The sequence below is a fragment of the Ictalurus punctatus genome, chromosome 28 (assembly GCF_001660625.3).
Source record: "Ictalurus punctatus breed USDA103 chromosome 28, Coco_2.0, whole genome shotgun sequence".
In the NCBI taxonomy this organism is placed as follows: Eukaryota; Metazoa; Chordata; class Actinopteri; order Siluriformes; family Ictaluridae; genus Ictalurus; species Ictalurus punctatus.
Window position 1 is genome coordinate 13,236,658 of NC_030443.2, and position 16,797 is coordinate 13,253,454.

Here is a 16,797-nt window from a genome sequence, read left to right on the forward strand (position 1 = left end):
GGCGCGCGAGGTCATGAATATTCAGTGAGCGCGCGTGGATTTATCCAATCAGAGTAACAAGCGCCGATGACGTCATTCAGTCGCAAAAAACATGTGACCATTTAACCATGTTTCTTTCCTAAATAACCAATAAGGGGTTTTACGGCAGCGAGGGTGAATACTTATGCAATCACTTTATTTGTAAATAATTTGAACAAACTTTTTGTTTTTATTTTATTCTGTATTATTATATTGCATTTTGACACCCCCCCATCCCCTTAATACAACCTCAATTCCAAAAAAGTTGGGACGCTGTATAAAATGTAAATAAATGTCAATAAAACCAGAATGCAATGATTTTCAAATCTCATAACACCATATACCCATATGTTATTCACAATAGAACACAGAAAACACATCACATGTTTAAACGGAGTAAATGTACCATTTTAAGAAAACAAATACGGTAATTTTGAATTTGATGGTTGCAACATGTCTCAAATAATTTGGGAGGGGGCAACAAAAGGCTGGAAAAATAAGTGTTACTAAAAAGAAACAGCGCCTTTCAGATAATTGCATACAATACTGAATCGCTCACTGCTCTTAATTAAGAAGTATTAAAAAAGCAGGGAAACAGTAGAACATATATTCTATTACACTGTGAAGCATACCCACAAAAGACATGAAGACACACTGGAACATTAAAGGGCCAACTTGTATATAGTTTTTGAAAATGTATAGACCATAAAGATATTTTTCAGTTTTTAAGATCTTCAAGGTTGTATAATATGGTATCTTTTCTTTATTATACATTAGATTTAAATGTTTTAATGCGAAAGTCTCCACTCCACATCAGTAGGTGGCGGTAATGCACCTTAACCTAGTCTGCAAACCGCCGTAAAACACTGCACAAAGACCGCCGGCGCAAATTTATGACGTCATTACATGCGCCGGAAAAGCACACTACACTATTGAGCTATTCTCTAGAGTTTATAAAATAAAATAAACACATTTTGTGAAATAAGATTTAGTAATTTAGGTTACACAATGTCATTGGAGACCGTACCAAAAGATCTTCGTCATCTGCGGGCTTGTCTGCTATGTTCTCTCGTCAAGGTAAGCTTTTTGGACCTAGTGCAGTATTTACAGCGAGTTAGCTTAGGGCTAAGTGGGAAATGTGGGTTTAAAAGCTATACGTTTTGCACAGCACATTATTTTTGATGAATTAAAATGGCGTGTTTACTTCTATTAACGCCTCGTAGCTAGCTTTGCAATAATACCAACCTTTTCTGTCATTAAGTTAGCTAACCAGGTAGCTATTATGCTATTACAAGTACGGCAGAAACATTGGAATAAAGTTGGTTTGACGTTGGACGTTCGATATTCGCAGATATGCGGAAATTAAGGGACCGTCTCTAAAGTTGACATGTGATTTAATAGCTTATTTTAATAAATATCAAAACTCTAAGAGGTGTGTATTATTGCTAACACCTAGATGAACACTTTACAGTTGGTTATATGACAGTAAGTCATTCCCTTCAAATGTTATTGAAGTTAGAAACGTGTTTAGCAATGTCGTATGTAACTTTAAAGACGGTCTCTTAATTTCCGCATATCTGCGAATATCGAACGTCCAACGTCAAACCAACTTTATTCCAGTGGTAGAAACATGCTTTCCTTATCCCTAACATTTACAAGCGACTACAAAATGAATGGCACCCTTCATGGAAAAGAGCAAAAATGAACAAGATATGTGGTTAATGGTAACGTCAGGGAATTTCATGAAAGAATAACAAAACACACGATCTCTAATCTTGAACTGCGTTATTTCTTGTTTTGCGTATTCTTATTTCTACTGACTAACATACTATATATATTTTTAAAAAGGTTTTTTTTAAATTATCCAAACAAAGTATACAAAAACAATATACAAAATTATTCAGATTTACACACAAAAATGCCCTATATTCATGAAAAATATTGCAAGTCTTCATTGCTATTTTATTGACAATGTTCTCCAAACAAGTGTTGTAGAAAAAAGTTTGGTTAGACAAAGCAACTGACACAGAGTGACGTCAGATGGTATTGAGGGTGTGGCTTATTTAATTCCCACACTCTTCTACTTGACACAAACCTGCTCATCAATCCTACCCGCTTTTATACTTTTCTCTAGGATTGTTTTATTTTCATGTGTGGTGTGCAGATAGCAGAAGTACATGGTGTCCTGTAAGTCCAGCATCATATGGGATAAAAAAAACCCCCAAAAGGTTTTATTTATAGAACTTGCTCAGCATGTCCACCATTCCTCTCAATACACAAATAACTATGAGGCAAATCGTTTAGATTTGATTGTCTGCAAAAATGTACCTTAACCCTATGATTCTGGACATCTGGGACACCCTCTAGTCTGTTTCAGCACTGAGTTTAGAGTAAAACTCAACACGGTTAACATCAACCAGGAGCCAAATGGCGCACATTGATCTTTCTCCACTGGTGACGCTTTTTATTCCACGTTCGCTATGACGTCATTCATTTATTTCTATACTTTCTTACTATGATTGAGTAAATATTTTGTGCAAATTGTTGGTATTGGACATTACGATAATTATAAACATGCTCTATCTTTGCATGCAGTGTATATTTACATACAATTTGTATACCAGGCTTAGTGTGCATGAAGCTGCTGTCTATGTGGTTTAAAAGAAGCATTTATTAAAGCTTCGCTGGCTATAAAGCTTCAGCGAGGAGGGTGAACACATGCTTCTGCTCAGACATGTAATGCCAGCCAACCACATCTTTTCCAACAGCTGCTCATGCCACGTCACAAGACAGTGCAAAACACACTCAGGAGAGCTCTATCTGTCCTCTTCCACATACATGAGCTCACGCATGCCTACGATTGCCTAGTGTCACTATGACTGACAGGGGAGAGAGAGTATGGCATCCCTCACACAGAGATTTTGTCTCCTAAGTTGTAGTGTTGTGCATCATCAGTGTTTGAACTGGTCAGACTCACTCATTTTGTCTATAGAATACAAATCTCTGTATGGTTCTGCCGGCATATTAATAACATGAGTGCCTCTCTGTGGGTGACCACTACCACCCTCGCTAATTAAATCAGGAGATGCAGATTGTGTTTGAACACGAGGGCACGACCAGCAACAATTCGCTCAAGTTGCTTTTTAAATGTAACGCTTTCCTTTTCCTTTAAAAATAATAGGCACCAACAATGAATATTATTGGCAGCTCCCCTGGAGAAAATATTAACACTGAATATCTTCGTGTAATGTCTAAAATTTCACTCCACAGGTCTTAAAATCCAGAGATGTGACAAAACACAGATTTTGTGTTCTAGGAACCATTTCATTTCTTTTGACAACTTTGGGGCAAAAAAGTGCATGAAATTTAGTATTTCAAACAAGTACAGACTAAAGGACATTTGCATCATAAGTGAATACAGTATAGCACATTTATAGGTTATTTTTCAAATAAAGTTTTTCAGGTAAATTATTGTATTTAGAATGCATTTGTACGTTTAACGTCTATTAGTCCTGAGTTAATGGATGTAGGAGTGAAACACGATATTGGTTACACTTTCTTTCTCTGCTTCTACAGACTATTGACCAGTTCGAGTATGACGGCTGCGATAACTGTGAGTCCTACCTGCAAATGAAGGGGAACCGGGAGATGGTTTATGAATGCACAAGCTCCTCCTTTGATGGGTATGCTGTGTTGTTTTGGATTCTTTTTTCTAATAAAGCATTTTTAAAAAGCTGCTTACTGTATGTGTGTGTGTGTGTGTGTGTGTGTGTGTGTGTGTGTGTGTGTGTGTGTGTGTGCTTTCTTTATAGTGTCATTGCAATGATGAGTCCTGAAGACAGCTGGGTGGCTAAGTGGCAAAGAATAGGTAACATTCATGCACTTCACTATAACTCAGAGTCTCTTCTGTGTATCTAATGATTACTGCATTTATAAACCTGTTATTTTTGTTCACAGGAAATTTCAAGGCAGGTGTCTATGCTGTAACCGTAACTGGAAGGTTACCTCCAGGTTAGTTGAGGATTAATCTTATTTACAGCACTATAAGCAGAATTTTTCAGGCACAGTATTCCAGTGTCCACTAGGGGGCAGGTGAGAGCCTAAATCCTGACCATCTGCTTTCAATATTGCCCTGTTTACAGTTAACAGTTTAAAACGACAAATGAACCACCATGAAATACAAATGCACAAAAGTTCATTAAAAACTATTAGCTTGATATATAGGTTAGATAAATAGTTAGGAATATGATTCCAGTTTGTATATTCAATTAAACTTTTTGTGCAGTGCTTTTAACAGTATTATTTGTCACAAAGCAGCATTACAAAAATCTGATTTTGATCTCTAACGAGGAAGCCAGGGCTGACAGTAGCAGTAACTCCCCACCAAAAAGGAACTGCTCATCTTCTGGGTGTTGCTAGATACTTGGATTATAAATCAGTACACTTCTACAGCTTTATATTGTCAAGACAAAAAGTACTAAGTGTGTTGAAAGGATGTTCAGTCTGAGCATATTGTGAATAAGAATCCTGGGATGAGCACAGGACAGTATTTCAGATTACAGCAGCAGTTCTTGGGTGCAAGTCTACAGTATCACAGTGCGATTATCCACTTAAGTAAGGGTGAAACATAAAAATATATGAAGCAACACACATTTTCAAGAGCCTAAAATGCCATTCAGGATAGTATAAAGACACTGGCAGTGATGCATTCGTTCCAGTGGACTTTAGTTGGAGTAGGTTAGAAACAAGTACAAATATTTGTAAGAAGAATACAGTAAACTTCCTATTAGAATAGTTTTACAAACGTTGGCAATGGAGCATTTAAAATGGACTGTGTAGAATTAAGATGTTCAAAAAAAAAAAAAAAAGCAAATATTCTGTACTAGACAAACATTGAAAATGCTAGTAAATCTAGCAGTAATTAAGATGACCAGGGCTCTAATTAATAATAATTTATAATGTCTGTGGGCTTTTAATGTTAAACTGTGTGTCACTGTTTGTAATGTGTTTCTGTAGGAGTGGTGCGAGAACTAAAGAGCAGAGGAGTCATCTACAGGTCCAGAGACACGGCAGTGAAGACGTAAACGTGACGCACAGCACAGCTTTGGCATCGCATCCCAGAAACTTTCCTCAGCTAAATGCTACACTGTTGATTATCGTCACCTGTCTGAAGAAGTCTGTTAATCCGATTGTATTCCAGCTTCTGAGCCACACAGTGCTCTACAGCCTGTAATATCTCACCGCTGATGTAAGAATAAATAGCTAAAAGCCCTTGAGAACTGGACTGGTGAACTTTAACTTTTGTGGATATCGCTGTAATATTCTTTTGCTTCATTTACTTCTGGAATCTTGTGTTTCTTTTAATCGTACAGAAGTCTTATTTTCTCATTATATTTATCTTGTTGGATTGAAAGAGCACCACAGCAGTGACTTTATTGGTTTGACAATGCTGACTAATCACATTTGAATAAAAGCTTCTTACAAAAAACATTGATGGGTTAATGAGTCTGTTCTGCAAATTACATATAGTTCAGTGCAAATGTTTGCAAACCTTTAATTAAACCAAGACATTTGTGCATTGGATTTTATACGTGATGATAAAAAAATAATAATCAAAAAGAGTTTGTGAAGGTTTTTATTCCACCTATCGGTTGGGTCTTGGTGTTGATATTACTTTCAATTCCTGAAGAATGGTTTTCAGAAGGATTAAATCTTAAAATTAGACTCGAATAAAAGACCTAAAATGTCAACTTCTGAGCTTGCTAATAAGAGTAACTGCTTACAGACCCACTTGCTGTAATGTAAGGCTGTGATGTTGAGGCTTTCACTAAGAAAACACTATTCATTTAACAAGGAATATGTTTGTTTTGTAGATAAACTGTCAAATCCAGGAAACAAGGGGGTGTGCAAACTATTACACTCTGTGCAAGACTGTAGGTCATTTTTGATTGTCTACCAGGAGGGGGAGCTGTAGGTCTGTCAAAGTCTTCAGTAACTGCTTTATCCTGGTCAGAGATGTGGTGGAGCCGGAGTGTATCCCAGGAACATTTGGCAAAAGGTGGGAGTCCATCATGCACCATACACACTCATTCAGATGCTCTCACCAGCATGTTTGTCAGAGGTGGGAGGAACTTGGAGAACCTGGAAGGAGCGGGGTTTGAATATGTTGAACTCCACACAGACAGTAACTTGAGCTGTGAGAGAACCTTAGAGCCGTGAGGCAGCAAGTCCTGGTTTGATCCTGACTTCAGGTTACTGTTTGCTGCTCGTTCTCAGAAAGTGTTCCTGTCAAGATGAATGAGTTCCAGTTTTGAGAGTAAAAGCTTACATCCTCCTTGGTTTCTGGATGGAAAAGAGACAGTTTATCTACAAAACACAATTCCATGTTCATCGAACCGTGTTTTTCTGTAGAAAGCTTGTTAAAGCATACAGTCTAAAACACCATAGCAACAGAGTCTAAAGCCTGGTTTATGTGGTACAATATCTCACCCTGTTTTTGATGTCGCAGACAAATAATCCTTCGGTTGTGAGTTGAGATCAGCGGTGCCACTGTTACCGAAGACAGCTGACAGCAGTCCGGCAGTATCAGAAAATTTTGATCTCAGCGTGACCCCTGCCACGAACAACCAATGGCCCTTTTAAATGCAAAATATTCAGTGGATTCCATGGAACCCCTCATTACAATTGTATTTTAATAAAAAATAATCTGGCATTATTTATTTGTTCATTATTTAAAGGCATAAAATAATATTTTGACTATATTGAGCTTTTTATTCCTGAACTATTTTATGGTTTGTTGTACAACCATTAAATTCAAGTTACTAGTCAAACAGGCCAATACCTATAATAACTCAATAATAAAATATCATAATATAATAACCGCCTCATGCTTCATAGACCTCTAGCACAGGATTACGTGACATTTGACATGCAAAACGGATTATTTATGTTTGTCCATTTAAAATTCTGTCCTGCTCATATTAATGAACATAACCTCACCAGCCTACTTGTACTAGTCCAGATCACACTACTTGATGACTGTAGTCATTTTCTTTATTAGGAAGTCTATCATCAGAGGATCTTTATTGTATAATCTGATATGAAGAACATGTTACTGCACATAGAATTTAGCCAAGATTTTATTGGGATCATCCCGCACAGTGTGACAAGGCTGAAGTCATTTTTAAATCTAATGATTACCAGGAGGGGGCGCTTTAGCTCTGCTACACTGCCATACAAAAACTAGATGCAAAATGGAGTATTTTCATATTCAGAACATTGCATCTAACTAACAATAAAGATTAGTTTACATTTATTATTTTACCACATGCTTTAATCTAAAGCGAATATTGGTAGACATTAGTACAAGCTGTACATTGGACTGAGAGCCTGAAATATGAGGACTGAAACACGTACTAGTTCTCATGTGTGCTGCAGCAGCCGGTCCCAAAAGGACAAACTTGGAAAAGTGTGAATGTGTGCATAATTTTTTTTTTGGGGGGGTAGGTTTTTCATTCATTCATTTATTCATTTTCAGTAATCCTGTTCAGGGTTGTGTTAGATCAGCAGCCTATCCCAAGAACACTGGGCCTGAGGTGGGAATACACCCTGGGTGGGACATCAATCAATCTCAGAGATACACACAAACACATTCATACACGCATTCACACCTAGCATAGCAAGTTCACCTACTAGCATGTTTTTGGGAGGTGAGGAAACCAGAGAACCTGGAGGACAGTAGCCTGAGCACGGGCTCGAACCAGTGACCCTGGAGTTGTGAGGCAGCAATGCTATCTATAACACCATCTTCCTCTATGATTAAAAAATAAGAAGATGAAGAATAATTTGGAATTGATGTAAGAGTAGATTAAGATTAAGTCCTTGTTTCTCTGGTGTCCATTAAATGTTTTTTTTTTTTGTTTTTTTTTTTTAAAAAAAAGAGTCTGTGCTGTCAGAGGAAGTGTTGTCATACCATCATTACCCTGCAATATCCATAAGACAGTCAGTCTCATGATGGCACACAACTCTATTTCACAATCGTCACCCAATGCACCCATTCATGTGTGATTTTATTTTATTAAAAAAAACAAAAAAAACAAAGCAAATTTGAAAAAGGCAGAAGGAGAAAATGTGTAAGAGTAAGTTTAATATCCAAAATGAAAAAAAAAAAGAGCATGGTGTTCGTTTTAGTGGGGGTTGCTTTTTTTTGTACCTCTCCTCACATATACGCCCATCACGTTTCGAGGGAAACCACCACAATCCCCCTCACATGACAGCAAAACACTTTCACCTTGACTCATAAGAACAATTAAATGAGTAATCATTCTTTTGCATAAAGATCCCAAAGCTTATGGTATGATTCTGCCTCAAGTTCTCGATGGGACATCTTTCATAAAAGAGCGACTGATGACTTAAGGGAGAAATTGTTATTTTCAGGGAAGGGATGGCGTAAGTACAAAAGGCCAACAGTCCTCAAAAGACACACCAGTGACTTATTTAAAAAAAAAAAAAAAAAAAAATATATATATATATATATATATATATATATATATATATATATATATATATATATATAGAGAGAGAGAGAGAGAGAGAGAGAGAGAGAGAGAGAGAGTTCCATTTCCTTCTTACACCATCTTACTAGTTTAACACAGAGTCACAGTTATGTGGACAATTCTGGGTTGTTTATTGAAATGATATAAAACTGTTCTCAATTTAAAGCCCTTTTCGGGTTATTTGCTTCCTAATCCAGCTCTCTGAACATTCTGCAATGTACATTTAAGCAGCTTAAATATTCTAAGGACTGGGACTGAGAAACGCTAGTCTAGGTCTAGGCTTGAGCAAATTCTTCACTCAAAGCTCTTTCTCTCTTTTATTGATTTAGAGGAAATTATTAATGAGTTCATTTCATCTTATATTGATTATTGCAACTCATTACACATTGAGGCCATTCAGTCCTTGTTGTCCCACCTGCAGTTCAGTGCACATTACACCAGATCTCACTTCACTTCATTGGCTCCCAGATCATTTTAGAGTTCAGTATATTACATGCTCTTAATGGTCTGGCTCTGCATTATATAGTATGAATTACTATCATCTTTGATTACGCAAAGATCCTTGATATTGTAAGGTCACAAGGTCACAGTTAAAACTCCAGGGTGACCAGGAATTTATCTGCTTTATACATCCCTAGACTCCATTAGACAAGGTGCCTCAAAACTCGTCTTAAAACCTACTTGTGCTTGTTGGCATAAAAAATCTATTTGCTTTTAGTAAAAGTACAGCAAAGACCTTAGCCTTAAATCACATGCTGATTTTAGTTACTGATGGTAAATTACTGCCCCTTTCACCTAAACATTAGCTAAGGCGAACGAACAACTGCTTTATTCCCTAAATGATCAAATGTTAGATTAAAAATAGAGTAACTCTGATGAGACATACAGAGTTATAGTTAGCTGTTACCAGTCAAGTACATTATATTATCACCAGAAATAAATAATGGTTTCACATTTTTCTTCTACCTGTAAACTCACCGAGGTGTGTCATATCACAAGTGAGCAATATATTTTATACTTATACTATGCCTTATTAAAGACATTAAGCAACTTAGAATCAGCTATCATGCAACATCCAAGTCATCTTTTAATTTTTGTAAATGATGAAAGTTTCATATCCATAATCAGTAATGCCAAGAGAAAAGAAACATGAGTGCTGAGTTTAGCAGAAATTTGACTGATGTTTGAAGAGCCCTTGCATTGCTTTTTCAAAGTGCATTTTGTTCATTCTTGATTTATTGTGTCTTTGGGGAATACTCTGTATTTCTTTTTTTCTTTTTTTCTTTTTCTTTTTTACAAACAATGTTAGCTTTTATGTGAAGTCTAAAAAAAAGAGAAAAGAGAAAAGAAAAGAACGCATTCGTGCATGGCTGTGCTTGTGGGCTACATGGTAATCTGGCGGGAAAGTGGGGTCGTGAGTTTGTTTGCCTTAGGCTCTGTTGCACTTAACCACAAATACATAATAGATTCTTGGCGCCCAAAAGTTATTCGTGCACTTCAAAGTGCCTCTGTTTTGCACCCAGACCTGCAAAAATATACAGCAACCCACACTGTAGATCACACACCTCTATGAAGCCACTCATGATCTCAGATCATTTGTATTTCACAAGCCTGACTGAGTTATGAGGAAAAGACCATTTTTGTACTTTTTGTGGCATTAAATCACTCTTTACCTGACTAACTCTTGATTCACTTCAAGTCAGTACTGTTTGTTACACAGCTATCAGCCCAGCTGCTCTTGGAGAATTCGGATGATCTGAAGCATTACAAGCCAATTGAGGACATTTCTGTAAAAAAAAACAACAACACACACACACAAAAACAGTGTTAAGCATCAGTGATAATCAAATGAGCGAGGCCTGTGTGCCTGACTGTAGCTCAGATCAGGTGTCTACTTCCTGTTTCTCTCTTAACCATAATGGTTTTATTTCTCAGAACTCTAAGCTAGACTGGCAATGAAGCAGACTTTCCTAAGCCATCAACTATTGATTTAACTGTTGAGATATTACTCAGGTTTCTGTGATTTTCCATTTTCTTGTTGGTTTTGTGCTTTTGGTGAATGGTTTGTTTTTTTGTAAACCACAAAATCTGATCTGAATATGTGACAAACTAACAGTGATTGGAACCTGACATTCTAAGACAAAAGATTACATTGAGCACCATACGCTCTCAGAAATAAAGGTATCAGACTTCTCCTTGTAGCATATTTCGTACATTTTGTGTGTATCTTTTACCTTTACAAATAAAATACTTAAAATATTAACTACTCTAGAAGCTACCACATGCACCTTCCACATGCAAAAAATAAAAAGGTAAAAAGTTACAAGCGATGGTACGACCCCAGAGACAAGAAAAAGCATAGTTTGATACCTTTGTTTCTAAGCATGTTTATTATCACAAGCACTTAAAATATTGAAATATGGGCCAGTCGGTGGGTTTAGGGGGCAAACCTGAAATCCACCTTTTATCTATGCCTACACTATTGAGGAACCTTTAGCAATTACGAACCAACGTTGGACAACTGACCAACGTTTAACACTGACAACTGTCAAACGTTTGACACTGTCCAACCGTCAATAAACAGTACAACTGATAATCTCACTATTTCACTACTACACAATTTGACACATGGTGTTGGACCAGAAAAGACCAACCAACAGACGTTACTTTAAAACCTTTCAAAAGAAAACAGCAACTTATGAGTTTCCCCTGAAGGACAAAATGAAGAAACCTTTACACTATAAGGTCAAAAGTATGTAGACACCTGACCATTACACCCAAATATGGTTCTTCCCGAAACTGTTGCCACAAAGTTGGAAGCACATAATTGTTCAGAATTACAATAGGTAATACCTCTGGGTTACTGATTGGAAAGTTGGGGGTTCAAGCCCCAGCACTGCCAAGATGCCACTGTTGTGCCCTTGAGCAAGGCCCTTAACCTCCTTTGCTTCAGGGGCGCTGCATCATGACTGACCCTGCACTCTGACCCCCACTTCCTGACATGCTGGGATATGTGAAGAAAAAAATTTCACTGTGCTGTAATGTATACGTGATCAATAAAGACTCATTATCATTATCATTAATTTGTCCTCACTGGAACTGAGGGGCCCAAACATGTGACAATACCCCTAAGCACAAAGCGAAGTCCATGAAGACATGGTTTGCCAAAGTTTGAGTGGATGAATTCAAGTGTCCTGCACAACCTCACTGAACACTTATAGGGATGAACTGGAACGCCGGCCTCCTCGCCAAACATCAGTGACTGACCTCACTAATGAGCTGAATGAGCACAAATCCCCACAGCCACACGCCAAAGTCTTTGGCTCTGATGTCAGGTTAGAAGTTCTGGCGTGTGATCTGCATTCCAGTTCATCCCAAAGGTGTTCAGTCTGGTTGAGATCAGGGTTTTTGTGAAGTCCACTTGAGTTCTTCTACACCAACTCTGGCAGACCTTGTCTTCATGGAACTTGCTTTGTGTATAGGCGTACTTTCATGCTGGTACAGGTTTGGGTCTCTTAGTACCAGTGAAGGGAAATTGTAATGCTAAACAATTATGGCTTCCAAGTTTGGGGAAGAACCACATTTGGGTGTAATGGTCAGGTGCCCACATACCTTTGGCCATAGAGTGTACATCAAATTAATATAGCTTTCCACAGTAATTGCCTTGTAAGTACTCTCATAAAATGTCAAACATGCTGCCATTATAAACACATAGCTCGGTTTGCTTTTATTCACATTTTACTGGCTAATAACTGCTATGACATGAAACAGGATTACCCAATCGGGATCATTTATTTTGCCTATTTCTGTTTGAAAGCTACTAGGTCTGGTCTATGCAAAGAATTTCAAACTTCACTGTATTCACACATCACTTCCTGTATCCACGGGCTGATATGGACAGAAGTTTTTCAAGACTTGAAAGAATTAAGAATAAACTGCATAACACCATGGCAAAAAAAAAAAAAAAAAATGTTAAAGGATTAACATTGCTGAATGAGCTCAGGGATGTCAAGGTGACAGCTGGTGAAGTGCTGGAGGTTTTACTGCAGAAGAAAAAGAAGGATAGCTCTGGTTTTATAAGATAAAATGTCATTTTCCCCATATTACTAGCATGCTATTTTGGTCATTTTCATTGGAACGGTCATAAAGATATATTATTAATTATATCTATTAATGTAAATCAGATGATGGTCGAAATGTTTTAAATAATTAAATGACAAATAGCACCACCACTCCAAATACTGTCTGGCATTCACCAGAAATGCACAGATCACACGGTAATTCTATTTAGCAAATTTCCTCACCCCCCCCCCCCCCATTCCTCATTAATGAGATGCCAGCACATAGCAAGTTACAATTTCCCTTGGAGAGAGGGTTCCAAGTCCAATTCCTTAGAACACCTAATAAAACAAACACTTCTTGAGGATCCCGTTTCTAAGAGTGCACTGGTTGCTTCAACATAATTTGCTAGTAGGAGACAATAGTACTCTACAGATAAAGGGATAGAGCTGAAAAAACACATCACTTTCATTGGAGCACCATTTTTGGTCTTAACCATCACTCTAGAATCTCCCATTGGTGCGCAAGTCAGTAGAGAACTGGTGACTATGAAGACCAGAAGATATGATTTACATCATTCTCATCCTCATCAGACCATTCAGTAAGCCATGTGACCATGTGTATTTACTGAAAGAGACCACAGCCATCAGGTAGAAATAAGGTTGCGGGTAAGGAGAACTCAAGGTTGCAGGCAAGGAGCGGTCTTTCATAATGGCTGCCATCAGACTTTATGATCCATCGTCCATTCTGTGCTGTGTAAGTTGTTAGGGAAATGTATAACCCATGGTACATTTTTACATTTATCTGCACTTATTTAGTGAGTTATTTTCATACTCACACTGTTTTAGCTTGCACTGCAGTTTTACTGCTGCTACAGACAACAACTTCTTGAAAGTCTTCAGTATGATCACTCCTTACCTTCACACGGATGATGTCATTTAACCTATTACTTAATTATTTAGTCTAGATATTTGAAAGAGCATCCTGGTAATTTGATGTTCCTTATTTTGCTGATAATTCTGTTAGGGACCATCCAACTGTGACTTCTTTACATGCCATGTGGCCAGTCTGTCACTTCTCCATGTCTGTCTGAAAAAAACCCCCCAAAAAACCCCAACTGTATTTATAGGGGAGCACAGTGGCTTAGTGGTTAGCAAGTTTGTATGTTCTCCCTGTGATTTGGGGTTTCCTCCGGGTACTCTGGTTTCCTCCCCCGATCCAAGGACATGCATTGTAGCATTTCCAAATTGTCTGTAGTGTATGAATGTATGTGTGATTGTTCCCTGCAATGGGTTGGTACCCCGTCCAGGGTGTCCCCATCTTGTTCCCTGAGTTCCCTGGGATAGGCTCTAGGCTCCGCTGCAACCCTGTGTAGGATAAGCAGTATGGATGGACTTAGATTTGTCCACTCATGCTGGACATATTTAAGAAAAACCCATTTTATGGCATATAGGTAAAGAAAAAAAAAAATTCAGAACTCTGTTTTTAATAGTATATGCTAAATCTGTTTGTAAGATTGTGAGAAATCATGGGTAAAGTCTAATTATTTGACATTATTATTAATTATTAATTATACAGACAGGCTTTCAGACTGTTAATGAATTGCAGTTGTTGCAGAGCGCATACAGACCTTATTCTTTTTAAAATCATAGAATTATAGTTAAACCATAGTAACCATATACCATACCAAAGCCATCATGATACTTTTATATAACAAAAAAAAAATGAAATGGAAATCAAGAAAACAAACTAACAAAAAAAGGATAATGTCTTTATAAACTCAGCATTGCCAATCAATTACGATACGCATTTAAACATGTGATTGCTCTGTGTGTGCGTAATGCATATCCAATTGTCTAGTGTCATTACTTAATATTCTCCTATCTACCTTTAAAGGTAATGTGATCCATACAATGTTACAAATGTGACACTGTGCCACGTAACTTGGTAACACAGGACTCAGTATTTACTGAGGATATGGGGAAACTGGGACATGGTAAAAGAATCAAACATGTGCATGATGTTATGTGGGAAGTATAAAGTCTGTAAAAAAAAAAAAGTCATTATTGAGTGATATAACTGAAAAAAAAAATTACAGTTGTGCTGATTCTCCTCTAAGCTATCTATCATCTATTGATCTAAAGTGGAAAGCAAGAACCGTTACAACACTGACCCTCGAGGAACCCCTTTTACTAAGAGTGCAATATTTCAACCATGGTACATGTTTATGTCTTGAGTCATCAGTTTTGTGAACTTCAGTTTACTGGAAAAATGATTCATTTAAATAAGTTAGCATACAAGTCATTTCAGCTCCATGGCTAGGCACAGGCTAATCCCATACAACAGAAACAAAGTTTTATATATATATATATATATATATATATATATATATATATATATATATATATATATATATATATATATATATATATATAATTGTATTTTTTTTCATGGAAAATTTATACAGATCTTCACATATGCACACATAATGTATTGACAACTATAAAAAGTTTAGTTCTAATGACTAGTTTAGTGACTAAGCTAACATGCTAATACGGATCATGTTCTGTCTGATTCTCAGTTTAGCCCCAGCGCTGTTGATTAGCCTTATGAACAGGCTCTTCCTAAAAAATGTACAAAAAAAAAATGAAACCCTTCTTATTTGTCACCATCTCCCACAAGTCACATGGCTGTAAAGCGCTTTGTGACTGGTTGACATCGTAGCCTGTTTTGCCCTTATTTGGAAACGTATGTGCCAAGACCCAGTGTGACTGGGGCGATCATTTTAAAGAAGCGACGAACAGAAAATGAGGACATTGTCTTGTGTTTCACTCACAGTTACAGCATGTGCACAATAGCCTACACACATAAACACACGTCACAGAAACGAGAAGATCAGAGCGGCCATTTTGGAAACAAGCAAGCCTTCATCTGAGTTATTATCTGCGTTTCGGGGTACAAAAGAAAGGGGGGGGAGACATAAAACAGGAGAGATGAAGTGAAAGGGAGGGGAAGTAGCTGCTGACCCTGATAAGTCTATCAGTTTAGCCAGAGTGGCCTCTTCGAGTCAGCCAGTGAGCTTTGAGCTTGCAACCCAGGCAGTGATCATATCCTCCCTGACACTGCAGCAGCGGTGTGGTGGCGTCCACACACACGCACGCACGCACGCACACACACACACACACACACACACACACACACACACACACACACACACACACACACACACACACACACACACACACACACACACACACACACACACACACACACACACACACACACACACACACACACACACACACACACTTCCGCCCTAAATCTTCTCACCCGAATACATACCATAAACTTAAATAGACTTCCACATCATCAACCATGCTTTTTTTGGTGTAACACACAATGTTGCTGCTTTATTTATTTATTTATTTATTTAAACATGAACATTTTATCCTGTTAAACAATGTATCACTTGTGTACAGCCTAGAAAGCATCTTACTCATCTTCTCATTCTTTTAAAGCAAAGCCTGGACACATTTCAACATCATTCTGTCAGTGCACATTTATATTCACTTCTTTTGGTGAAAGGGTATAAGAGCTGATCATTTAACATTAACGAAAAAAGGATTTCTTCCTGCTTCCTTTCTAACCGACTTTTACGCTCTTACAGGCAAGAAATGTACGAATGCACATCCTATACTGCATGAATTTACCTTATCGAATGACTCCCAAAGCCATTCTTTTACCTAAACATTTAGACAGATATACTGCCATTTTAAACAACTAATCTGTCTGTGTCAGACATTATTTCACTTTCTACGTCAAACACAGACACCTGAGCAACCGCTTGTGTGCCTCATTAGTGTAGTGCAGCTTGTAATTAACGCTAGGCAGCCCTTTCAACCGGAACATGGCGGTCATCTGCATATTTGGAAGTGCTATAGTAGAAAACTTGTAGGTCAGCGGCGTGCAACTGTGTCATAGCGAAACCAAACAGGACGAGACTACGCGCTCGCAGTAAGATCTCATCTCTCACCACACCTTTTTCCACCCAGCTTTTGTGCTAAAACTGTACCACTCGACCACATAAACACACACAAACACACACATTAAACACACACACACATTACACACGTACACACAGGTCGTTATGAGGACCTTCCATGAA

At 37.7% G+C, this 16,797-nt stretch overlaps 1 protein-coding gene across 1 annotated transcript; it reads left to right on the forward strand.

The window, feature by feature from the left end:
* Positions 1–932: 932 nt before the first annotated feature.
* Positions 933–5,506, forward strand: supt4h1 (SPT4 homolog, DSIF elongation factor subunit). Its single transcript, NM_001200872.1, is given in 5 exon segments — positions 933–1,095; positions 3,595–3,701; positions 3,831–3,886; positions 3,976–4,029; positions 5,035–5,506. Coding segments are annotated over 5 exon segments (354 nt in total). The 5' UTR covers positions 933–1,026; the 3' UTR covers positions 5,103–5,506.
* The last annotated feature ends 11,291 nt before the right edge of the window (positions 5,507–16,797 follow it).